General features: G+C 58.1%; 1 protein-coding gene across 3 annotated transcripts; it reads right to left on the bottom strand.

The window, feature by feature from the left end:
• Nucleotides 1-199: 199 nt before the first annotated feature.
• Nucleotides 200-21,823, bottom strand: FAM131C (family with sequence similarity 131 member C). 3 transcript variants are annotated; one of them, XM_067016702.1, is made up of 7 exons: nt 20,975-21,823; nt 6,500-6,615; nt 5,570-5,605; nt 5,212-5,305; nt 2,300-2,482; nt 1,923-2,033; nt 200-1,077 (listed from the first exon to the last, which is right to left on the bottom strand). In XM_067016702.1, exons 2-7 carry the CDS (start codon nt 6,581-6,583, stop codon nt 806-808), a joined length of 780 nt encoding a protein of 259 aa, XP_066872803.1. In that variant the 5' UTR covers nt 6,584-6,615; nt 20,975-21,823; the 3' UTR covers nt 200-805. The 3 variants fall into 3 exon arrangements, with proteins under 3 accessions (XP_066872803.1, XP_066872807.1, XP_058922716.1); XM_067016706.1 differs by lacking the exon at nt 20,975-21,823 and adding an exon at nt 19,888-20,093 and having other exon boundaries at nt 5,570-5,759; XM_059066733.2 differs by lacking the exon at nt 20,975-21,823 and adding an exon at nt 19,888-20,093.
• Between the last annotated feature and the right edge of the window lie 3,850 nt (nt 21,824-25,673).

Genomic DNA, 25,673 nt, shown 5'->3' with positions numbered 1-25,673 from the left:
GCGGGGTCCCCACGTGTGGTTCCTTGGAGAGTCCACAGAGCCTTAAGCATCCTCTACGGGGACCCGCCTGGCTGCTGGCAGCAGGTTGACCAGCTGTCTGTGTGTTTTGGGGGTAGGGGCCCTCTCCAAAGTCCTTCTGGAGCTCCCCCCGCCAGGGCCTGAGGACACGCCGTCCCCAGCAGAGACCAGGCCAAGTTCCTCCAGGGTGAACCCACCATTTTAATGTCTTCAGAGAACCTTCAGGGAGATGGGAGGAGAGAGCAAGGAGGGGGAGCAGGGCGCCAGGGAGCAGATCCAGAGAGTGAGGGACAGACAGATCCTCCAGAGACAGAATCCTCGTGAAGAGCACTAAGGGGCAGATGTTAGGTACCCCGAGAGGCTACCCCGCCTCTGATGGGGGGGTGAAGAAGCACAGAGGGCAGGGGCGAGGAACCGAGCCCTGGGGTCGGGGTGGGTCTCCCAGGCCCTTCCGTGGTTGTCTGCCTGGGAGCCTGGCTGTCGGCCCCTCTGGGCGGCCTGCCTGGTGTCTGCTGAGAGTCCTCGAGCTTGCTGATGGCAGAGACTGCGGGGAAGGTGCCCGCCTGAGCCAAGTAAAGAGGGAGAAGGGGATTACGGCTCCCACTGCGGGGGGCAGGTCCGCAGAGGCACGGAATGGTCCCCAAGGAATGCGGGCCCCCATCCCTGGCGCACCCACCCTGTGCCTGCCCTGAGGGGTCAAGAGATGCCCAGCCAGACCCTGGTGTCCTGATACACCCGGGCTGCCCACCAGGCAAGGTCACGGTGTGAGCAGGCTCCGGCTCCCGCCTCAGTTATAGAACACCTCATCCTCCTCCTCCGAGAGGGGGCCACTGTCCACCGATGGGAGGGAGCCCTGCAGGTGGGCCCCACCCTCGGGCCCCGGGGCCCCCAGTAGCCGCTGCCAGTGCTGCTGTTCGGGGCTGGGGGGCTGCGGGCCAGAGGCTATGGTGGGGGGCTCGTCAGGTGAGGGCCATCCATCGGGGGAGGAGAAGGCCAGAAGACTGTCATCCTGCGAGGGGACGCTCAGAAGACTGTCCTGAAGGTAGATGCTCTCCAGGTCTGGAAAAGCAGCAGGGGTGTGGGGGTGAGGAATGGAGTTCAGAAGACCCGGCTCCGCACCCTCCCTGGGAGTGTGAGGCAGGGAGAGGGGCAGAAGACCTGCCTCCAAATCTGGCTTTGTCACTGCCAAGCTGTGTGACCTTGGTCATGTCACTGAACCTCTCTGAGCCCCAGTTTCTCCCTGGGGGGGGTGGTGACAGGGTGGTGGTGGCAGTGAGCAGAATAGATAAGAGCAGGCTCTGGAGCCAGAGCCCTCAAATCCCTCTGTGCTCTGAGAAGTGGGACAGCCAGCGCTCTTCCCAGGCCTCCACTCCCTTCCCCCACCCCCCGCCACTGTCACAGGGAGGAGCAAATGACAGAGTGGGTAGGCAGGCGCCACCCAGGACCCAGGCTCCCTGAAGCCCTCGGGAGTACCCTGGGGTCCTAGAAAGGTGGTTGATTGTGCTTGGTGTTAAGGCTCAGGTCCTGGCTCTGACGCCTGTAGCTGTGTAATCTGAGGTGAGATTCTTGATGCCTGGGTTTCCCTCATTTGTAAAATGGAGATAACAGCACCTACTTCCTAGAGCTGTCGTAAGAATAAAGTGAAATAACACGTGTAAAGCGCTTAGCACAGTGAGCACTTAATTCACGTTGTCTATCTGTCTGTCTGTCATCTATCTTTCTCTCCTTTGTGCTCGCGGCACTCCTTGGGCATTGCGCGGGGCGAGGATCACCAGCCCCATTTTTCAGATGAAGAAAAACTAAGGCTGAGGGACAGAGGGGCTTGTCGGAGGTCACCGGGCCGAGCAGGCACGCAGCCCCAGCTCTGCCGCACCCAGCCCGCCCTGGCGCCCGCCGGGCTGTACCCTGTAGCTGGATGACGTCCCGGGGGCTGTTCTCTGGGTGCAGCTCCTCGTCGTCCAGCGAGGACCAGGCACTCAGTGTGGCCTCCGTGATGGCAAACTGCTCGGCAACCCCTGTGGGGAACGGACCCGGCTCAGCAGGGCACGGGCAGAGGGTGTGGGGGGCGTCCGGTGCCAGGTCAGGCTGGCACCAGACACTGCCTCTTGGGGCTGCCCACCCATGCCCGGGCATGCTGATCAGCACGTGCCCACCAATGCCCCGTCCACCCCATGGCATTATTCTTGCCTGCCCAGACAACGCCCAGGTGGTGACCCTGGGTCCCCTAAGGACTACAGCCCCGGCCAGTCCCCGTCCCCAAGCTCCCCCTCCCGCCTCGGACCTGCGGCAAAGCGGGCCTCACGAAGCTCATCTGGGAGGCAGCAGTAATGCTCGTCCTCGGCTGCGGACAGCTCCCAGCCTGAGCGCTGGGCACTCCAGCCCTTCCACTCGATGAGGTGGGCCACGCGACCACGCGCCATGGCCGTGGGCTTTGTGATGTGGTCCTTGATGCTCTGCACCACTCCTGGGGGCAATTGAGAGCAGCTGAGTGATGGCTCTGACCCAAGGCCCAGCCCAGCGCCCCACCCCCAATACCCCAGGCCCCTCAGTACCTCAGGGCAATCCAACGGCCTGTACCGCACATCCATTCAGCGCCCCGTCCTCTCCCGGCGCCCTGCGTCCGCAAAGCCCCCCACCCACAGTGCCTGTACCTGTCCAGTTCCTCCCGCCAGGACAATGCCTCGCGCCCGCTGCCCGCCTGCCCCACGCCCTCCCACAGCCTGGGGCCCTCTCACGTAGATGCTCCCCACCCACCTGCAGGCCCCATGCCCCCCGCCATGCCCTGCTCCCAATCAATGCTCCTGCCCACCTGGTGCTTCTTCTCCAGACCTGTCACACCCTTCATTCCCTTTGTGACCAAGTTTAGACCCTTCTGCTCAAGGAGATTCACTCAAGGATCCATTCAAGATCCACCCAGCCCTCCCTGTATCCATTAGTGAACAAGTTCCGAGAGAGCAGCCCCTGTGCCTAGGACACTGCCCGCTCTGCTGAGGGTGAGACCTGTAGCAGGCAGGGAAGGCTTCCTGGAGGAGGTAGACTGGAGTCCAGCTTTGAAGGCAGCTTGAGTTGGATAAGCAGAGGCAAGACTGGAGGCTATTCCAGAGGTGGGAAGAGGATGAAGGCATAGAAGAGTCTGGCATGGTTCCAGGACTACTGGGGACAAGACATGGGGCCACACCAGGAGTAGGGAGGCAGGAGAGGGTGGTAAGCCCAACAGGGGCCAGACTGGGGGCTAAGCGAGCCAGACTGAGGGCGCCACTGTTCTCCTTAGAGCAATGGGGAGCCACAGCAGGGTAATGAGCAAGAGAGTGACAAGCCAGATCTGTTGTTTAGGAAGAACATCCTCATTAGAGGATTAGGGGCCAAGGGTGGAGACAGGGGGACATTATGGGCCATTGAAGGGATCCAGCAAGAGACAGGACAGGGCTGGGCAGATGGGGAGGAGGGCCTGGAGGGGTTCTTGTGAGTAGACCGGTCGGATGTGGAAGATGATAGATAGAAAGAAGGCTGTCAACAATGATTCGGCATCTCCTTTAACCCAGGCTGAGAACACAGATGTGGGAGTCACTGGTCCCAGAAGCCATGATGTGGGGAGAAGTAATCTTTGAGAAAGAAAGGCATCCACGAAGGAAACTGAGACATAAAACTCTGGGAAGGGCTTCCCTGGTGGCGCAGTGGTTGAGAGTCCGCCTGCCGATGTGGGGGACGCGGGTTCGTGCCCCGGTCCGGGAAGATCCCACGTGCCGTGGAGCTGCTGGGCCCGTGAGCCATGGCTGCTGAGCCTGCGCGTCCGGAGCCTGTGCTCCGCAACAGGAGAAGCCACAGCGGTGAGAGTCCCTCGTACCGGAAAAAAAAAAAAAAACCTCCGGGAAAATGGGAAAGATGGAGGTGGAAAGAAGAGGGAGACCTCTGACACAGGTTGGGGAGCGCTGGCAACCAGAGGTTTCTGGAGGCGGTGGTTCAGTGGCCCCCGAGGGGCAGGTGAGGTGGAGGGAAGGGGTTTCAGGTGGAGGAAACGACAGGGGCAAATGTGCGGGGTCAGCAAGGGCCTTCTGGGGAGCTGTGAGGGATGTAAAGAAATGGGAACCTGAGGATCAAGGAGCAAAGCTGCGAGCAGAGGCTGGCTGGCTGTGGTCAACGTGGGGCAGATGCCGTGCTGGTCCGGCATGCCCACCCCCTGCCGCTGCCAGCTCACACCTGTGCCCTTCTTGGGAGCCTTGCCCTTAGCTGATGGGAGCTGCCTCACCCAGAGGTGCTTGGAAGGTGGCAGCCAGTGATGGACCGATGGAGGAGTAATATAAAACCAGCCACTTTGGGACTTCCCTGGTGACGCAGTGGTTAAGAATCCGCCTGCCAACGCAGGGGACGTGGGTTCGAGCCCTGGTCCAGGAAGATCCCACATGCCGCGGAGCAACTAAGCCCGTGCGCCACAACTACTGAGCCTGCGCTCTAGAGCCTGCGAGCCACAACTACTGAGCCCACATGCTGCAACTACTGAAGCCCGTGCCCTAGAGCCCGTGCTCCACAAAGAAGAGTAGCCCCCACTCACGCAACTAGAGAAAGCCCGTGCACAGCAGTGAAGACCCAACGCAGCCAAAACAAACAAACAAACAAATAAATACATTTATAAAAAAAAAAAAAAAAAAACCCAGCCACCTCGCCTCAAAGTGCCATGAATTCTGTGGTGCAAGTCATGCTCCTGTGCTCCCCATGGGATCAGGCTGAGAAAGACAAGACTTCTGCAACTACACCTCTGCTGAGCTCCCTCCCCTGCCCTGTCCTGCTGCCTTTGCTCCCTACAGGTTTCCTTGGAGAATAACCTCTCAGGAAATCGCTAGCATGACGATTCCCCTCTTGGGCTCTGTTTCTAGGGAATCTGACCCAAGCTGGCACGAGGGCAGGTTTCATGTGCTGCAGAGAAGCAGGGAGACCACAGCTGGCAGACATCTGGAAAACTGGGGCCACCCCCTCAGACCTTGTGGATAACCCAACAATTTAACCCCTGGAGGGGTCGGGGGCGGGCAGGAGCCCTAAGTCCTGCAGAGCCCAGCCCTGGAACCTGGCATTTAGAAAATGCTGAAATCCAGCAGGGCCGCAGTCCTTCCAGATGCAATTCAGCTTTGACCTTCCCACCGCCAGTGCCTGGGGGTTGCTGTGCGAACTTCCAGACGGGAGAGGGCAGCTGGAGCTTACCCACAAGGGACGAGGTGGCCAGGGCTGCCACGTTGTAGTTGCTGGAGCAGGATCTGGAGTCGGACAGGTAGCCGTTGGTGGTCTGGAAGCACCTCTGGAGAAACGGGGGAGGGGGTGAGCAGGGTGGGGCAGAGCTGCAAGATGATTTCCCCCCACCCCTCCCATCCCCATTACGCACCCTCCCCACGTCCTCTGGCCATCTTGCCACACCCCCACAGGACCATCCCCAGCCCTGTTTCCATCAGGCCCCCCACCCCCAGGGCTGGCAGCCCTGTGAGGCCAGGCTGGGCCCAGCAGAGGGAGGGGCACTGGCGTCAGCTGGGTCTGGCTAGACTGGGGGAGGGGCAAGTGCACTGACCTGCCAAGGATCCCAACAGAAATCCATCTGTTTGTCCTAAAACAAGAGGAGAAAGAGGAACAGGCAGGGTCTGGCCCACTGGGCCAGCAGATGGTGCGAATCCTGGAGCCCTGGCTGGTGGTGTGGGTCAGCCTCCTGGTCGTCCCTGAGGTCGGGGTCTGCCTATTCATGGGTCATGCCCTGGTGTCCCCTGGCATGCAGAGAGAGGAGCGGGGGGTGCAATGATGGCTCTGCCAGGAGATGCACTGGGTTAGGGGAGAGATCAGACCTGGGTTGGCCTTTGACTCTGCCGCTTCTACCTGGGTATCCTTGGACTAGTGACTTAACATCTCAGAACATCAGCTTCGTCCTCTGTAAAATGGTAACAATGCCATTTATCTCACAGGTTGTGCCGAAGCGTAAATGACATAACGTAGGCAAAGTGCCTAGCACGCCGCTTAGCATGTGGTATGTGTTCAAAAAAAAAAAAGGTAATTATATCAACTGGTAGGTTCAAGCCCCCAACCTCTGGGGCAAAGGTGGAAATGAGGCACAGGATTTGAGGCCCTAGCAAGATGGTCCTGATCTATCTGGACTGAGAATTCCATTCCTTTACTCTCCAGCTGGCAGTGCGGGCTGCTAAGGAGTCCGTGGGCTGGTAACAGACCATCTAATCTGCAAGGCTGAGTTAATTTGGGTGGGAAGCCCTTCGGCGTGGGACTCTCTTTTCTAAATAGGTCTGGTTCAGTCCCTGGATGCCCAGCCCAATTCAGACCTTCATCCAGCTGGATACCAAGCCTGAGGGGTCCTGATCCCACAGGAAGCAGCCAAGTTCAGCAGGGACAGAGGAGGCGGAAAAGGTTTCTGCTCCCTGTGGGGAGCTGTAGGGCACAGCCCAGGAGCCAGGGCCTACGTGGGGGGTGAAGGTGGGAATGAAGCGTGACCAGTTACCTTGCCAGTGACATGGTCTGGAGCCACGGTGGGTGGGCGGCTGGAGGGCAAGTCTGGGTTCAGGGGGGCCGTGCCCTGGGGCATGGGGCAGTCCTTGTGGGCACTTGTGAGCAAATCTGGAAAAAAGAAAGACAGAAGGAACTCAGAAAAGCCCAGCGCTCTCTTGCTCAAGAAGCTTGTTCAAGCCAGTCCTGAGAGACGGGCGTTACTTTATTATTACATCATTTCGTAGAAAACAGACTCAAGCTCACAGCAGGTGAGGAGTCCAGCCAGATCCCCTCAGTGGGGTTTACTTGCCCATATGCTCGTTACTCCATCTGCACTAATTCTAGTACCCACACTCCAGCAATTTTTTGACCTCACGGAGACGTCCGATCCATGTATTCTACCTTCCACTAACTCCTCGTGTCCTCACTTCCCTCCTGGCCCAGCTAAGACTTCCTGGCGTATCCTACAAGCTCTCCTTTGCAGATACCCTTGACTCTCTTAACCCTGTTTAGTCTAACCCTCTGCCTGGACCCTTCGAGCTGCACGTCACTCGGGAAAGTCACGGGCGTCACGTTAAATCGGTGCCCGCCGGCCTCACACAGGACGCTACCCAAGGATCCTTCTATGTTTCTCTGATTCCTGCTAGTTTGCGTCCCGCGAGGTTGACTACCTCATCCTCTTTCCTTCTTGAACTCCCAACACTGACACCCCTGCCTCTGCCCGGACCTTGCTGCTGGTTTCTCTCCCGCCCTCAATGCAACCCAGGAGCCTTCAGAAGGCATCACCCCACTCTCTCCACCTCAAATCATTGCCCTGCCCGCATATGCCACATCGTCTGCTTTCCCTCTTGTGACAAAGGGATAACTGTCCCCCCTCGGTCCAAGACCAGTCCCTCCACCCCGGGGTCTGGGCTCAGTCTCTGCCCTCCATCCAGGGCGGGCTTCTGCGCTCTTTCTTGTGTTGCCCGTGTTCCCTCCCCACCAAGTCAGCCCATCAGCGTGGCACGGGCTGCAAGGCCTCTCGGCCCAGGGGCTCTTGCCAGCATGCCCTCTCCTCTCTTCTGCCTCACAGAGTCCCCTCACCTCTGGGCCAGCCCTCAGCACCCCCTCTTCCACCCTTTAAAGACCTTCTCCCAGCCCCTGCTTGCCTCTCTCTACTCCTTGCTCACTCCTCTGCGCCCTTCGTGGCCAGACTTGTGTCTGGCTGCTACTTCCCATCTTTTCCCATTTTCTCCTCCGCCTGTTCCAACCAGCCTTTCATGAGACAGCCCTTGGCAAGTGGCCAGAGTCCTGCACGGGGGGGGGCCAAGCTCAGCGGTGGCTTCTTCAGCCCCATCTTCGGTGGCCACCCGGGAGGCACAAGGGTGTCGCCCATCCCTCCTTCCCTCTCCGGCCACACCCTTCTCCTGGCTACCCTCCCACCTCCACGGCGCTCTTCTTCATCCTCTTCACTGCTCATGCCCTGAGCCTGCCCCACCGCTCCGTCCCGGGCCCCTTGCCTCCCTTCTCTCTCTCCCAGAAGATCTCACCCATATGTGGCTGACACCCACATTTACACCTCCAGCCCCGACTCTTTGCTTGAGCTCCTGAATGAGTTTCCATTTCCCTACGCCCAATAAGCACCTCAAGCAAACCCCGGGCAAAACGGAACTTGCAAACCTGAGTCCATCTTCCTTTACTTCCCCAATTTCAGAAAAGGATGCAATGGCCACCCAGCTGTACCAACAAAAAATCCAGGAGCTTTCTCGGAGTCCTGCTTTCCCCACCTCTCCCCACCAACCCCATCCAATCAACCAGCAAGGCCCACTGGTTCTCTCTCAGAGCTCCATTCCAGATTTATCCCTCTCCATACCCACCACTGTTCCCCTGGTGGGACCCATCACCTTCTCTCACCAACAGTCACCTGCTTCCCCTCCTGGCCCTGCCATCCACTCTCCACCCAGCAGCACGGGGACATCGCATTCTAGGTCAGATCGTCTTCACCTGCCCTGGCTTCCTTGCGTCAGACTTTAGAAGAGCCAGCCCCTCACCTCGGCCTTCAGGGCCCTACACGTCAGCTCGCCCACCCCTGATCTCAGTCCTCTGCCTGCCCCCTCGCTCGCGGTTTCGGCCACGCTGGCCTCCTTGCTGCTCCTCAAAAGGCCAAGCTTGTTCTTTGTCCTTGCTGTCCCCTCCCCTGCGCCTGGAACACTCTTGCCCCAGATCTTCCTGAACCTCATCATCCAGGACTCAGCTCAGGAGAGACCTTCCCTGGCCACGCTGTTCAATGTGGCCCTCCCTGTCCCCATGCCGGCCACCAGTCACTCCCCTCACAGTCACCACCCTCTGATATTTCTGTTTATTTAAGAGTCCAACCCCTCTCCCCACAACAACTGTAAGCACCATGAGCATGGAGACCACGGCGGCCCTGCTCAGTGCTCTGCGTTCAGAGCGTAGAAGCCCCGCCTGCACTTAGTAGGTGCTCTGCAAACATCCGCAGGGATGACTTCCACCTTTATTACAGCATTTAGCACAGGATGTCTGGCAAAAATTATTTATGTGGGGGAGGGGCAGGGATCAGCCTGCCCCTGATGCATCCCCAGGGCCTACCACACTGTAGGTTCACAGTCGTTGCTGAGGGAATGAACACCTTGACCTGAGCAACTGGAATTGCTGGACCGGATCCTTGGGCCAAATTGAAGAGGACTCCTCCACCCCACCCCACCCCCAGGATGGCAGAGAACACACTTATCATTCATTTGATTAGCGCATTTAGTTACTCTTCCGTTCACTGAAAAGTATTAGCTGAGCACCTACTATGCGCCTCGCGCTGTTCTCAGTACTGGGGACACAACGGTGAAGAAGACAGAGGTGGTTTCTGCCCTCACGGAGCTGACGTTCTAGTGAGGGAGACAGACTATTAACCGAAAACTCACAAACGAGTGAGACGCATTAGGAAACAATAATAGCTATTAAGAAAAAAATGACAGCGTAAGTAGGAGGGGCTGGAGAGGGCTTCTCAGAGCTGAGGCCTGAGTATCAGGAAAATCCCAGTTATGTGCAGATCTGGGGGGTGATCATTTGTTCGTTCATTCATCCATTCATCCATCCATCCATCCATCCGTGCAGCCATTCATTCCTTCACCCACTGAGCATCCATCTCCTGGACGTCTAGACTTGCAAGCACCTGGGGACGAGGTAGGATTAACTCCATCCCAGCCCTCGGGGAGCCCACAGTGTGATGCAGGAAACACCTCCTCCACGGAGCCCCTCATTCAGACACAAGGCTGAGCCAGGGCAACAGCAGCACCAGAGGACTGCTCTGCTTTCTACATTCTCCTTTCTCAGGGTGATGGCAGAGTCCTCACCTTGACCTAGAGAGGAAGGAATCTGTGGCTCAACCTGGCAGGTGAGGAAACTGAGGCACAGATCGGGAAGCCACTAGCCCCAGGCACACAGTCAGTCGCCGGCAGTCAGGACCTGAATCCTGTGGGTCTGACGCAAAGGTTCACTCTCTTCCAAAGCACAAAAAGAGTTTTGATGAGTTCGGGGTGGGGATTGGGGGCTGCGCAGGAGAGCTGCGGGCAGGGAGCTGGCCAGGAGGTAGGCGGTCTACGAGGGCCTGGGGATGGTGGTGCGGGAAGACGGTGGGGGGCGGAGCGGCGTGGGCGGGGCTTGCACGAAGCCACGGGGTCTGGAAGGAGTCTGCAATGAGCAGCAGCGTCTGGGCTGCCACAGGGAGGGGGGCCCTCTGCGGGACATTGGTCCCAGCCTGCAGCCTGTCCAGCCCTGGGCGCTGGCTCCCACCACCCCTTTCTGACTTGGGCCAGCGCGGGCAGAGGCGGAGGAGCTGATGGCATGGAAGCCCACAGGGCTTCCTGGAGGACGCTGAGGCCAGGGAGGGTCTGAGGCTGGAGATGAGAGACGTCAGGCAACCCCAGAGGCGGGGCTGGGGGCGCCACTGGTGGATGGAGGAGAGTGGGCTGAACTGGAGACTCGGGGACTTTGGAGGTTAGCAGGGAGGGAAGAACTGGGTGGCGGGGGATGGTGTGGCTGCTGCACCCAATCCCCCAGATCCCGGGGGATCTGTTTCTCCTGTTTTTGTGCACCCACAGTCCCCTCCCCACGTACTCTGCTTCCAACAGGCAGCACCTGAGGTTCTTTCTAGGCGGGCTGCCCGTGGGCACCTGGGCTGAAACTGAGAAGTGATGCTGTTCCCACCGGAGCGAGCGGCCCTTAGCCCGTGACTGGAGGGGCAGGACCCCAGCTCCTCTGTTTTGGGTGGGAAAACACTGAGCTTCACTTTCACCCCAGAGTTCCCTGTGGGATTAGGCAGAAACACCCACCCCCCGCAGGACGAAAGACACCCTTTCCTGGCTGCATCTCCTCTGCCTCACTCTCTCCACTCCTGTACTGGTTTCCTCTGTAAGATTTCCTTCACATTCCAGCTGTACCCACATCTCCGTTTCAGGGTCTGCTCCTGAGGAACTGCTCCTAAGACAGCTTGGTGAGGCTTTGGTGCCAAATTGCCCGGTTCAAATCCTGGGTCTGCCCTTTATTACCGTGGGACCTTGAACAAGTGACTTTGCCTCTCCAAGCCTCTATTTCCACATCTGTAAAATGGGCAGCTGAGGGAGACTGCTCCTGTTCCTCAGGAATTGTCTACCAGGATCCAAATTGAGAACCAAGAGGCTTTGAGAGCCCCACTTTTGAAGAAAGCCACTGTCAGGGGGTGGAGGCGGGATGGGGGGAGCAGACGCTTTCTTCAAAGGGACTGAAACCAGCTCTGCTACCCCCGCCGTCTACCCCCTCTGACTCTACCTGTTTCTCCCCACGGGCTAAATGAGGGGCTCCCAGAGACTCACCTGCAGAAATCTGGGAAGCCTGCAAAGGGGAACATTGTGTTGTCGAGGTTCAAGTAAACACTGAGGAAGGGGCCCAGGTTTGAGCCTTGCTCCACCCAAGGCTCCATTTTTGCTCCATTCTTGAGCAGTCCCCTAAGAGGGCTGCTTGCAGGCAAGAGGACCCCAGCCCCAAGAGGCTGCAGGGTGGATCACTTTAGGGGGAAAAGGGAATTGGGCAGGGAATGTAAGAGGTCAGACCAGGTCAGATCTCCCACGACATGGGCTCTATAGTGGGAAGTCCCTCCCCACCACCGCCATGGCTCCCCGGAGAATTCACACGTGCTAACCCGAGAGACCCTGGTCCCCCTCCCACCTCATGTCCCTCCTCTCCTCCTCCCTCACTCCAACACGCTCCTGCCTCAGGGCCTTTGCACTGGCTGTTCGTTCCTTTTCTCTATCTGGGACTCTCCTGCCACCTACAGGTTCATTCCCTCCCTCCGTTCAGGTCTCTGCTCAAATGTTACAACCTCAGTGAGGCCTCCCCCAACCATCTTATTTAATATGACACCCGACTCTTTCTATCCCCTCACCCTGTTCTACACCCATCACTCCACAATGTGTGTGTCTGTCTCCTTGTTCATGGTTTCTCACTGGAACATGAGCTCTGTGAGGGCTGGGACCTGGTGTTATTTGCTACTTTAGTCCCAGCACCTGCCTAGGGCCTGGCACATAGTAGGTGCTCATTAAACATTTGTTGTAAGAACGAAGGAATGAATATTTGCATGCCTACAACACAGAGGCTTCATCACTGAGCCAGTGGTAGCCAAGGGAGACCACTAGAGCTCCAGATAAATACAAATGTCTTGGCCATTTTTTCTCAAGTTCCTCATGCCAGACCCCACCATGTCAGAGAAGAAAGGGACCCAGAGAGGAGAGGGAGGCCTGCAGAGTAAAGAGCAGCCAGCCATGGCCGAAGGGGAGAAGGAAAGGGTCAGATGGGATGCGAGATGAAAGTTGTCATCCAAACTGGGTGGACTGGACTTAGTGTCCAGAAGAGGCTAGAGAGTTCTGGAATCTGCCCGAAGGCTGTTACGGGCGGGCAGGTCAGGGAGGTTCAAGTGAGACTGTCTGGAGTGGGGACCAGAGAAAAGGGAAGTGGAGCCAGTTTAAGCCCCCACCCGTGAATCCACAGCTCAGTGGCCCGGGTGCTAAGAGCAGCGAGGGCAGTGTGAGGTCATGGGGGCTAAGCCGTGCACCCCATAGTGTCCAGTACATCTTGCTCTTCACACCCAGTCCTGGCTGTGTGACCCTGACAGAGTCCTGCCCCCCTCTGGGCATCAGAGTTTCCATGTGTACAAAGGCAACGTTCCAGGTCCTTCAAAGGTGGTGTTCAAACCAGGGGCGCATCCTTTAGTGGGTCAAGCAAGCAATTTACTAGGTCATATTTTAAAAGAATGAAGTAGAATTGAGTAGAATAGAAAATATCAGAACCCACTGCAGAAACAGGCTAAGTCTTATTGCACGAAGCCCCTATTTAAATTGCACAGACACATATGTGTGCACATGTGTGTGTACTGGATTACGATGCAAAATAATTTATTCTTATGGGTCCAGTCAAAAAAGTTTGAAAGTCGCACTCTTAAGGTGCCAGCATGCACAAGCTGGGGCCTCCAAGGTGCAGACACGGTGATGCTGGCTACAGACCACTCCTGGGAACTCTGAAGGGTGAGGGAATATCTCCAGGCCCCTGCCCATCGCCCGAAGCTGTTTTAAAACTCTGCAACCACAGGCCAGGGAGCAAGGGGAGCCTGGCAGGTGATGTCGACAGCCCGGAGGGACGTGACTTGAACAAAGTTATCTGTCGACGTGGTGGCGGACGTGGGCTCCTGGCTCCCAGCCCCCTCCCCAGCTTTCCTGCCCCCCACCTCAGCTGGGGTGCAGGCGCCTCTGCCAAAGCTGCCTTCTCCCCTGAGGACTTTGGCCCCGTGATGTCACAGGCTGGTTGCTATGGAGACGTCAGGTAATGAACCAGCCCAGGGTGAAATCACAGGCTGCTTTTCGCCCAGCTGGGACGGGAGCCACGTCACCACCGGCAACTGGAAAAACACAGCATTTCATGTGGGGCGGGGGCTGGGGGATAGCCTGAGGAGACCCCTAGCCTCTGCTCCTGTGGGCCCCTTCCTCTCCCAAGGGAGCTGTGGGGATACCCAGCCCCCTTTCCCAGTCCACACCCTACTCCCCCGAACTCAAGGTCTGAGGCTCCTTCTCAGACTGCCCCCCTCCCCCACCTGCCCTGGCCACAGAAGTGACGAGCCTCTGCCTCTGGTTGCCACGGCAGCCTGGACGGGGCCACCCTGATCCTTCAAGGAGAGGGGTGTCATCTAGATGTCCCCTCCATCCCTCTGCCTTCAACCGGAGCTTCTCTGCGTACCAAGGATGCTTCCTGCCTTCCCGTGCCAGCTCCTCAATCTGCTAGAGTCCAGCCACCCAAGCAGCGCCTCCTGATGTTTCACCTAAACCCCTCTGGCTGCAACGCTCCCACACGTTTTCTCCTGCTCGTTCCTTGGGTGCATCTGCAACATTACCACCCAGATTCTTCTCACCTCCTTTCCGGTCGTCCAGCCCCTCGAGCTGTTCCTTCGTGCCTATGTCCCAGCCCATTTGTCACCGTGGCTGCCACCTGCCCCAAAGTGTCTCCCAGGGCTCCACACCCCAGGAGGACATAGTGGTTCCAGGCTTAACCCTGCTCCTTCTCAGCAGCCCAGAAAGGGTAGACTTCCTCTTAAAAGCACACAGTAAACGGAGCGGCAGCCGAAGCCCCTTGTGATGGCCTCTCGCGATGACCCTCCCTGGACAGTCACGGGCCTCCCCCCTAAGCTTCCTGGGACCCCTGCGGCCGAGTGCACGATGCAGTCCTCCAGCCATCCGCGCCCTAGGTGTGTGCTGCTCAGCTGTGACATGCCAGGTTCCTGCCTTGCACCGAAGAGAGCACAGCGGGCAAGGCCTTCCTTGCACAGTGCCTGCCCTGGGTTTAAATCCCGGCTTTTCGCTGTCAGCTCCAGGGCTGTGGGCCTGTGACGCGGCCCCTGGGAGCCTCAGGGTTCTCATCTGTGAAATGAGAATACTGGCGGGTGGCTGTGAGGATGAAGCACCTGCCACGGCAAGCACTCCCTAAACGACAGCGGCTCTGTCCCCCTCTCCTCCCAGACCTCACAACCTCTTTCTGGACCCTGGGACAGATCTCAGGCACCACTCCTCTGGTCCTTCCCCAGGGCTGGAGCTTGCCCTGGGGGACTCTGCAGAGGGAGACCACCAAGGGTGAGTCCTTGTGAGTCACTGCCACGGCCGCAGTCTGTCCCTCTGAACTTGGCAGTGGCCTGGCCTTTAGGAGACAAAGTGCCCCCCGCCCCCCAGGACACTGATTTACAGGTCACCAGGTCCACGGCAGTAGCTCCATAAGTGAGTTGGTACAACTCAGAGCTGCCCAAAGGGGTCCCTTTCCGTGTTCTCTTCAGGACTTTCCACACATCCTAGCTCCTTTTTACTTCCTCTGCCATCCTATGGCCCAACTTCTTTGAACACCCTGATCTAGCCTCACCTCCACCAGGCAGCCTGCCTAGATTGCCCTCAGATGTATTAGGCTATTACCTTACCAGCAGCCCTAATGGGCAAAGTGTGGCATACAGTGATTTGCTTGCACTGTTTATTGAACACCTACTATGTGTCAGGTACTATCCTAGGCCTTTCGATCCATTATCTCTGATTCGATCTTAATAACAACCCAGCAAAGTAGGTACTGTTATGCCCATTTTACATATGGGGAAACGGAGGCTCAGGGAGGTTAAATCACCTCTGCAAGGTCACCTACTAGTAAGTGGCAGAAATGAGGTTCAAACCTAGGCCAGTCTGAAACGCCAAAGCTTGTGCTCCACCCACTGACCAGCGCTGATCTCCTGAGAGGTTCCTCAGGCTGTTTTTCCACCTGTGTGTCCTGCCTCCCCCACTAGACAACTCCAAGGGCAAGGTTGTGTCTCCCTCCTCAGACTGTGAGCTCCTAAATGGCCAGGCTGGTGGGGGCAGGGGATGAATTGGGAGATTGGGATTGACATATATACACTATTGTTGCTCTGTATAAAATAGATAACTAATGAGAACATACTGTACAGACAGGGAACTCTACTCAATGCTCTGTGGTGACCTAAATGGGAAGGAAATCCAAAAAAGAGGGGATATACGTATACGTATACCTAATTCACTTTGCTGTACAGCAGAAACTAACACAACAGTGTAAAGCGACTATACTCCAATAAAAATTTTTTTTTAAAGCGGGGGGCAAGGCCCCATCTACCCCTTCCTCAGTCTCTCCACCATGTCCAGGGGGACTCTGCTCACGGGCTCTGCTAGGGCCAAGGCGAGACGGGCCTTAAGGGGCTGGGAATGGAGGGGTCACAGTCAGTGGGCCTGAGTACTGGGGGTGGTTCTGGTCGGCTCCTTTAGAGCTTGTGCCTTCTCCCAGACATAATCAGATGCCTGGCCTTCCAGAAGAAACTCCTTGGTCTCCAGTTTCTGCTCTCATCACCCACCAGTGCCTGATGCACTAGACCCCGGGGGTAGGGGGGCAAGAGGCTGATGGGTTGGCCTGGAGAAGTGGGCTGGGGCGGAAAGGGGCAGGCAGAGAGGCTCTGGAGCCAGGGGCATGGGATGGGCACTGAGAGACCAGGAGCTGGACAGAGGGGGGTAGACAGAGATTGCTCTGTACAGATTGTCACCATCGGTGGTAGCAAAGCCCAAACCGAATGCTAACGCTGGAGTTATTCCAGAGGGCTGAATTTCTTGAGCATTGACCACACGCTCGGTACCTCCCTCCATGTGCGGACATGAGAAAGCAAAGGGCAGGTGTTCCATGCTCAGGCTCTGGGATCACACAGTCCTGGATTCAAATCCTGCCTCTCTGTGTTCTGGCTGTGTGACCTCAGGTAAGACCCTTCCCATCTCTGAGCCCTATATCCACCCCCCCTACCCAGGGTTGAATAAGGAGTAACAAGGCCAGGTGAGTGATGCCTCAGGAAGCTCAGGATAAGCACCCAACAAATGGTAGCTTAAAAATAGATAATGAACACAAAATAGCCTCTAGAAACAGCGTTTGTTGCCTTAATCTGGTCCCAATCACTTTCCCCCATGTTCTCAGCACCTCAAATGCTTGTTTCTTTTCCCATGAGGCAGGACTGCGCTCAAAGCCTCTGTAGCTTGCCCTTTCCCGGCCAAGAGGGTTTGGATTAGCTGTCTACACAGAAGGGCAATAATAAAAATTAAAGTGACAGCTAACACTTACAGTATTTACTACATGCCAGGTACTGGTCTGAGTGCTTTACGTGAATTAAGTCATTTAATCCCCTCCCAGTAACCCTAAGATGTCAATACCAGTATTATTCCCATTTTACAGACGAGAACACTGAGATACATATATGAGGTTAAGTAACTTGCTGAGGTCACAAAGCTAGTGAATGGCGGAGCAGGGATGCAAACCCAGGCTGGCTGGCTCCAGAGTCCGCACTCTTTTTTTAAAAAAATTAATTAATTTACTTTTGGCTGCGTTGGGTCTTTGTTGCTGCATGCAGGCTTTCTCTAATTGCAGCAAGCGGGGACTACTCTTCATTGCGGTACGTGGGCTCTAGGCGTGCAGGATTCAGTTGTGGTGCACAGGCTTAGTTGCTCCGTTGCTTGTGGGATCTTCCCGGACCAGGGCTCGAACCCGTGTCCCCTGCATTGGCAGGCGGATTCTTAACCACTGCGCCACCAAGGAAGTCCCAGAGTCCGCACCCTTACCCTCCCAGGCCTGGCTCACAGAAGCTAACTGCTGCCCAGTGCTGGGATGGGGTGGCTCTCCCAGGTGTGGCTTGCACCTGGGGTTTGGCTGGGGTGGCCCCAGTTGCACATGGGCTCTGGACTTGGTATGGGCATCAGCAGGAGGTCAGCAATTCCTGGCCTGGCTGCAGGTTGAGCACTTGACACAGGGAAGTGCTTCGAGTAACAGGGCGGTTGTTAGCAACTGGTGCAGGTGTGGAGACTCAGAGGCTCGTGGGGGCTCCAGCTGGCAGCTGGAGAGGAGTAGGACGGCCCGGCCCTGGGTCCGAGGGCTGGCTGTGTGGTGCAGAGGACAAGGGCCCAGGCTCCAGGGTCGGCATGACTGGGTTCAAGTCCTGCTTCTAGTCTTTCTTTCTTTCTCTCTCTCTCCCTCCCTCCCTCCCTTCCTTTGTTCTTTCAAAATATTTATTTATTTATTTTTGGCTGCATCGGGTCTTAGTTGCGGCACGCGGGATCTGGGATCTTTCACTGCGGCACGCGGGCTTCTCTCTAGCTGTGGCGCGAGGGCTTAGTTGCCCCGCTGCACGTGGGATCTTACTTCCCCGACCAGGGATCGAACCCGTATCCCCTGCATTGGAAGGTGGATTCTTAACACCACTGGACCCCCAGGGAAGCCCTGCTCTTTCTTAGCTATGCAGCGTCGGGCTCTGCTCAGTTTCCCTGTTTGTAAAAATGGGGACTGTGATAGTATAGACCCCAAATTAGCTAGTTGCACCTTGAATGCAGTACTTGGTAAGCCGTAAGCACTCTGGGAGCATTAGTGATGACTAGAGGGGTGGGTGGCCTCCACTTAGTGGTTTGGCCACCCAGAACCCAGAGTACTGGGACGCTGGCTGTCCTCTGCTGAAGTGGTCTCACACCTTCTTTACGAGCATCCAACTCGCCTGCGTGCATGTTGAGACTGGAAGTAGGCCGACCCCTCAGGACGGGGACAAGGTCAGAATATACAACGAGGAGCCCAAGCCACTGAAGGAAGGGTGGAGAAGACCCATCTCAGGCCAGTGTGACCTCAGACAGGCAGGGCAGAGGGTTCCAGCACCAGGTATGGGGTAGCAGCCAGAGGACCTGGGCCCCAGCCCCAATCCTGGCACCACCTGGCAGCCTGACCTTGGTCTGCAGGTCACAGGCAAGTCCACCTGGGGCTGGGCCTCCAGCACCTGGCACAGGATGGCCAAGTGATGGGGGAGGGACACAGTCAACAAGGAAACACCAGATCCCCAACACCTGGAGCCTGCCCAGAGGCTTCGAGGTTTCTGGAGACACACTGAGAGCCTGTGGGTTCTAAAGAACACTAAATACTCTTCACTCTTAATACTACCTTCCCCTCTGGCCAGCCTGTAGGCCTCAGAGCACATGCTGTGCTGGGCTCACCGCCTCCGGGTGCCCAGCGTGTACACAGTGCCTGGCACACAGTAGGTGTCATGCTAACACCAGCTTAATGAACAAATAAGTGAATGAACCTCACACAGCCTAAGCCCCACCCATGATCCCAGCCCTGACACACTCCTGAGACATCCTGAGCCACTTACCTGAATGTCCCACATGGACTTGTGGGCAGAGCCCCATAGAGGCCCGAGGATGGGGGGAGGGGTTGCGCTCCTTCCCCAACATCTCCCAGGACAAGGTCCCCTCCAGAGCCTGCCCAGCCCCTCCCCAAGGCCTGTTCATCCCTCCACACCTGAGTAAGCTACTGGGGGTGATGCGTGAGGTGGCAGCCCCCCAAGGCCATGGTTGGGGTCAGTGGCTTTGGCTTCAGCCTGCAGAGCTGGAGCCAAGGCCTCAGTCACCCCCCCAAACTGGTCCCACTGTGGGGTGAAGTTACCAGGGTGGGAGAATGACCCAGCCAGCCTCTTCCTCAATGCTGCTCAGCAGCCTGTCAGAAAACCGATGGCGGGGGGGGGGTTCCAAAGAGCCATCTGCCCATGGCCCCTGCTGTGTGTAGAAGTCCCTGCCACCCCCAAACCTCCCCCCTAGAGGAGCTCACTCCAGTTCCCTGGGGACCACCGTGGGGAGAGCCGTGGAGCTCAGGCACAGGAGGGGGGAGAGTGCCCAGTCAAAGGCCCAGGGGTTACTGGGAACATCAGCTGTCTCTGCCCCTTCCTGTCCCCTGACCGAGGATGGGGGTGGGGCTGAGGAGTTAGGGATGAGGGTGGGGGAAGGGGAACCTCCTTTATAACCTGTTCCTCTCCATTAACCCCTCGCTGCCAGTGGGGTTCGAGGTCTCCGAAAACAGGGGCATGGGGTGAGGAGACAGAGTGGGGACACTGAACCACTAAGGCCTGTGTCTGGGGGGGTGCGGGAAGGAGGGTCTGCTTGCTCTCCTGGTGCCCCGCAGTGCCCCCAGAGAAGCCAGGAGCAAGTAGAAGCCTCCGTCCCTTCCGAGGCACACAGCAGGGGGTGTGTGGCTGGCTGCTGGAAAGGAAGCGACCCTGCTTCTGCCGCCTGGTGGGGTGTGGTTCCAAGCGGGGCTGGGGATGCGGTGACCTCCCCACGCTCTCTCTCCGCGCTGCTCCCCCACCCCACGCCCTGTCCCCCTCGGGGCACCGTGTCCCCTGGTGCTCGGCGGGGGTGGGGTGCGGCCGGCCGGGAAGGGTGGGTCGTCCCCCCTACCCCCACCGAGGTTCTTTGGAGCGGCCGAGGGGACGTGCGCGCGCCCCCGGCGCGGGGCCCCGGGCGCCCGACCTCCTTCCCTTACGGTCCGCGGCCCCCTCACCTCGCGACACGCAGGAGCCCATCACGGGGCCGCGGGGCCGGGCCGCTGCGCCTTGGGTGCGCCGGGCCGCCGGGCGCTCATGTCTCCTCGGGCTCGGGGCTCACGCGCGGCGCTGGCGCAGCGGAAGCGCGGACGAGCGAAGAAGGGGCCGGGACTCCGCTCTGCTCAGCCGCCGCTCCCGCCGGGTCGTCCCCGCCAACGCCGCCGCCGCCGCCGCAGCGCCAGGCTCGCCTCGCGTCGCCGCCTCGCGAGCCGCGCCCGCCCCTGCCAGACGCGGGCAGCACGGCGGGCGGGGCGGACCCGGGGAGCGCTCGCCCCGAGCCCCGAGCCCCGAGCGCGGAGCCCGCGAGGCCGCTCCGCCCCCAGCGCGCCCGCCGCCTGCAGACCTGTTGCAGCAGCCCGGCCGCGGGGTGGCGGTGGGGTAAGCAGGAGCCCGGCGGGGGGGCGGGGGAAGGGAAGGGGAGCCAGAGGGGGAACTTCTGGCCCTCCCGCCTCCCGCGCCACTAGGCGACAGGGGCTGAAGGTCAGGGAAGAGGGCGGTGGGGGCGGGGAGATTCCGGCATTTGGGGCACAACCTGGCTGAGCGCAGTAACAACAGTTCCATTGTACCCATTTTGCAGGGGAAGAAACAGGCTCACGGAGGTCGGATGCCTCGCCTGAGGTCCCTTAGCTGTGAGGGACAGCGACTTTTGACCATCAGCTTCTCACTGGGGGGACGGCGGCCCAGGCTGGGGATACAGAGTGTGGGGATGGTGTACCAGTGGCCTCACTGACGGATGAGAGTTAAACTTCACTCTACGGGGTCAGGCGGGTGAGAGGGCCGGCCAGGGCTGCCTCAGCCCTGCGCCTGCCGTCCGATGGGGCCACAGTGGCCCCTCTGATCACTCACACTCGCTCTCTCACATACCTACCCACGAACACACACGTGTGCAGTACGCACTCGCACGTGCACATCCACACACTAACAGCCACACACACTCAGATTTACACACAGACACCCCACCCCCACCCCGCCCCAGAACGCAGCTCTTCAGCATCTGAGCGCTCACTTTCACATCCTTCTGTCTCACTCCGTCTTTACACCTACCTGTGCACCAGGCAGGGCAGGTGTCACTGTTTCCCTTTTACAAGGGAAGAAGCCAAGTTCACTGGTTCTCTTCCAAAACCTGGTGATGGCCCAGCAGGACTCTGAAGGATGAACAAGGTTTGAGGCAGGGGTGCGTGTGGAGGCGGAGGCGTCTAGCAGTGCAGGATCTGGGTCCTGTGGGACTGCTGGGTGGTGGTGGGGTGAGCAGTGGGGCGGGTGCTGCCGTTTTTTTCTCTTTCCCCAGGCCTGGTGCCCTCTTCAGAGTAAAGTCCTGATGGGGAGTGACCCTGGACATGGGTGTCGGCAGAACTGGTGTGAATGTGGCTTCAGCTCACACAAGCTGTGTGACCTTGGGCAAGTTGCTTCACTTCTCTGAGCCTCAGATATTTTCTTTGTCTGTTAACTGGGGGTAAAAATTTTACCTCATGGGATTGCTGTAAGAATCGATGAGATAATTGTGCAAAACGACTGACACATAGTAGGTTCTTAGAGCTAAAACTAATTAACGGTGATGGTGAACACAGGTGTGGCACACTATTACTTCACCAAGTGTCCCTACCCCCACGAGAATCCTGAAGAAACTCCATTCGGTGGATGTGCTGGTGTGAATAAGACAGATGTGCCGATCCTCGAGTCCAGTGCTGTACTCAGACCTGGGTGCTCAGAGCCCTCCGTGCTCTGCCTCCATCAGACGAGCCTCCCCCACCCCCCAAGCCTGGTTTGGGGGAGGATAGCTCTGAAGGGACGAATGCCTTGCTCCGTGCCAGCTGTGTGCCTGCCCTTGTGTGGAGAAGGAAAGGCTGGCCGGCCTGCAGCCAGGCTCTGGGGTCCTGTGCTATGTGGCCCAGGGCTGGGGCGGCAGAGGTGTCCTTTCTCTTCTTCCTGTCGTGGAGTGACTGGATCTGGCTTGGAGGGAGGGCTCTGACTCACCATGACGCAGGACGTTCGGTCACAGCTGCAGATGCTCCCAGCTGGCAGCCTGGCGGCTCTGGGGAAGGAGGGGACGGGGAGGGGGACCCCGGCAGAGAGGATGTGCAGCTCACAGGGGAGAGAATGCCTGGGGAGCCCACTGTGGCCCCTTCCGCCCAAGACACAGATGGGTGGGTGAGTCTGGGCAGTGGCCCCTCCCAGGGTCCCTTGCTCACCAACTCAGGGACATGTCTGGGGTGGGGGTCTGGCTATCTCAGCCTCTAGCACCCGTGCTGGTCAGTTCCACCCTGACTCAATCCTTTCATTGTACAGATGGGCGCTCAGAGAGGGGCAGGGGCTTGCCCAAGGTCACACAGTAAACTGGCGGCAGAGAGAAGACTAGGACCCAGGCCTCCTGCCTGTCAGCCCAGCCCTGGCCCCAGCCTGAGACTGGGCCATGTGAGGTGGGCAGCTCGGCTTGCACGCCCACATTCACCTTCCCAGCCCTTGGAATTCTGCTGAACTGGACGATTCCCAGCCAGCTGCAAGATGTGTGGTTATCCTTCCCCCGTGGGGGCAGGCCGTCCTTTCCCAGCTCAGCCCGCAGCCCATCTGCCCAGCGACCTTCCACTACGCTCCCACCAGCCATCCACGGGGGGAGGGAAGCGGGGGACTCCTGGCGGGTGAGGGGACCAGGGGAGAGTGCCCAGGCCATGCCCTTCACACCGTGAATCTTACTCTCCCATCATGATTTGGGGGACCCAGCCAGAGCCCCCTCTCCTGTGGCCTGCCCCACTTACTCCTATTCAACAGGGGACATCCATTAGTCCTGAGTGCCTGGCCCCGGGCTGGGTGCTGGAATGTGGAGAGCAGATGCTGCAGGGTTTGATCGGAGGGAGATTAATCAACGGGAGCCATCACAGTGACGAATCAGACTCAGTCCCTGCCCAGGCAGCCCCGGGAGGGGGGACGGTGTGGTGCACGGGGAGCCACGCGCATAAGTGACTCGGGTCAGGGTGGACAGCAGTGCACCCCCATGCCAGCCAAGTGTGGGAAGAGGAGGGTTGCTTCTGCTAAGGGTCACGAGGGTGGCTTCAAGGCGACAGTGACCCTGCAGTGGAATTTTGAAGGTTAAGTGGGATGCCGGCGGCAGGAGATGGAAGAGGGCCCCGTGTACACAAAGACTTGGAGGCAGGGATGCTGAGGAGCCCATGGGGGACTGGCATCTATAACATCCAGGGGTCCAGGAGGAGAGGACGAGACGTCAGACTGGAGTTGCCCACCTCCCAGCCTCAAATATCTCCTCAATATTTGTTTTCTCAGGAAAAGCAGGCAGAGCTCAGAATTGGAAACCAGACAGATCTAGGTTTAACTCCTGTGCCCAGAATAATACATAGTAGATGCTCAATAAATATTTGTTAACTGAAGGCAAGAAAGTGAGACTTGACCAAGACCACACATCTTGAAAGTGGTTACAATCAGGACTGATTCAACCTCTCATTCACGCAGCAAATACTTATTGAGCACCTACTATATGCCCAGCTCTGAGTGGTGCTGAAATTTCGACATGATCGAGACAGGTCACCATTCACTGGGGGAGGGAGAACAGACTGGTTGGGGAGGTTGGCATTAACCCAGTAATGACCCAGGCAAATTGAGACTCACAGCCCTGGAAAGTTCTAGGGGAGAGCTCTTGAGAGGGTAGAAGAGAAGGGCTTGATCTGGTCTCTCAGGTGGAGGGAGCATCCAGGGGAGGTGACAGTGATTGAGTCCACAGCTGAAAGACGAGTAGGACCTGGCTTGGAAGAGAGAACACCACAGGCAGTGGTGTGGAGGAGGGATGAAGTGTTCGATTCCCAGGAAGGAGAGAGGGCCAGGGTGGCTGGAGCACAGAGGATGAGATGGGGGCAGGGGGGTGGGCAGGAGCTGGCTGCTGCAGGGCCTCACACTGGGATCTAGTCTTTATCCAGAGAGCACTGGGAAGCCCCATCCTCTGTTTCTTCATCTGCAAACCGACCTTCCTTCCAGTTATTCTTGGGATGGGGGGTTGTCGAGGCCCAGATGAGGGTCCCAATACAGTTCCCTGTTTCTCTGGAGGCCCAGCCTGGCCTGAGGGGCCCAAGGACCAGGGCTTGGGGTCTTTCTGGGAAGCCTGAGAGAGAAGGCCACAGGCTGACCTCAGAATGTGTCCACTCTCAGCTCCAGCCTTGGGCCTGGGGGCTTCTAGCTAGGGTGGGGTGACTGGTCAGAGTCCCCTGTCTTCCCCCAGGAAACAAGCTGGACTGGGTGGGATAGGGAGAGGGAGAAGGGTAAACCCACAGGCTGATGGGGTGGGGGAGACAGAGTCCTCAGGGACCTCCAAGTCTGCTGGAGGAGACACTGTGATAGGCACTGGTGACACTGGGGTGAAACCAGCCCCGGCCCTGGGGAGGCTTCCAGCCTGGTGAGTGAACAGGTACACTGAGTTCATCTCTAAAATGCCTGACCCAGGCCTGGTCTACAGTGGCTGCTTCATGACAGGATCCCTTTCTCAGGGTTCAGAGGCTGGTACCCTGACTCCTGGACTTCAGGATCTCTGCAGGCAGGGAGGAGGCCCCCCTGCTAGGACCAGGGCAGAGACACTGGGTAAGGCTCACCTGAGATGCTTTCCCTGAGCCATGTGTGTCATGTGGCATATGGCCACCAGGGGGCAGCCTGAGACAGCATCATTCTTTACTGCTTTCATTTTCCTTCCTTTCTTGGCCAATTGACCTAGAAAGTACCATGTTTGGCAACTCACACCCAGCCACGGTTCAAGGCTGTGCATCATGTGCCCTGCACAAAGGTGCCCAGCCGAGGGCGAGGACACTGAAACCCTGCCTGTGCTCTGGTCACCAAGCTGGGCTCTGGCATGGGCTGGGTCTGCCCTAGTATGGGGTGCCTTTTCCTTAGTGCAAAATGGTCATCTGCTTTCCATGCTCTGTACTGCAAGGTTGCATCCACCCACATTTGCACAGAGTCTCCATCTAGACCAGCAACACTCCTGAGCACAGACATCACCTGGTCCTAACCCCCATTGTACAGGTGTGGAGACAGACCAAGGGAACCAAGGCCAGTTAGTAGCAGAGCTGGGACTGAAACCCCACAGCCAGCAGGACTGCCTGCTCCACCTGGAGTCTTCAGTTGCCAGGTGCTACCTCTTGGAGGCCTGGCCCTGCCTAGGGGTCCTGGGAACCAGGGATTGAGACCCTTCAGGAAGCCTGAGAAAAAAGGCCACAGGCTGACCTCAGAATGTACCCACTCTCAGCTCCAGGCTCAAGACTGGGGGCTTCCAGCTGGAGTGGGCTGACAGGTCAGAGTCTCTCCCAGGCCACCAGCTGGACTAGATGGGGAGGGACAGAGAATAAGCCCCCAGTCTGATGGAGGAGGCACAGCTACTGTGCTGGGCACTGGGGAGACACCAGCCCCTGCCCTCGGGAAGCTTCCAGCCTGGTGAGTAAACAGGTGGTGAGGTGTCTCCAGCATTAGGACCTACGTCCCCCAGCTCCTTGGGAGACAGACATTCTCATGGTCATTACAGGCGCACCCCCTGCTGACCTCGGTGGGGCCATTGGTAGGGGTTTGGGGAGCAGTTTCAGGTGTTTGGATTAATAATAGCAACAATAATCATCATGGCAGCTGAGATCTTCCCGTGTGCCAGCTGCTATGCTGAGACCCCTTCTGGTCCTGTCCTGTTTAATCCTCCCAGTAACCTTAGGAGGTGTGTCTGAGCCGTGGCCATGCTGGGGCAGCCCTGAGACCCCCAGCATTC

This window comes from Kogia breviceps, chromosome 1, assembly GCF_026419965.1.
Source record: "Kogia breviceps isolate mKogBre1 chromosome 1, mKogBre1 haplotype 1, whole genome shotgun sequence".
In the NCBI taxonomy this organism is placed as follows: domain Eukaryota; kingdom Metazoa; phylum Chordata; class Mammalia; order Artiodactyla; family Physeteridae; genus Kogia; species Kogia breviceps.
This window is presented reverse-complemented; position numbering and strand designations above follow the sequence as displayed.

Excerpts from the sequence above, each read along its gene's own strand:
- FAM131C (XM_059066733.2), bottom strand. The coding sequence starts at position 19,909 with ATGGGCTCCTGCGTGTCGCGAG. Across the intron at positions 5,606-6,499 it reads CAGACCATGTCACTGGCAAG|GACAAACAGATGGATTTCTG; the intron begins GTAACTGGTCAC and ends CTCTTGTTTTAG. Across the intron at positions 2,483-5,211 it reads GGCCACCTCGTCCCTTGTGG|GAGTGGTGCAGAGCATCAAG; the intron begins GTAAGCTCCAGC and ends AATTGCCCCCAG.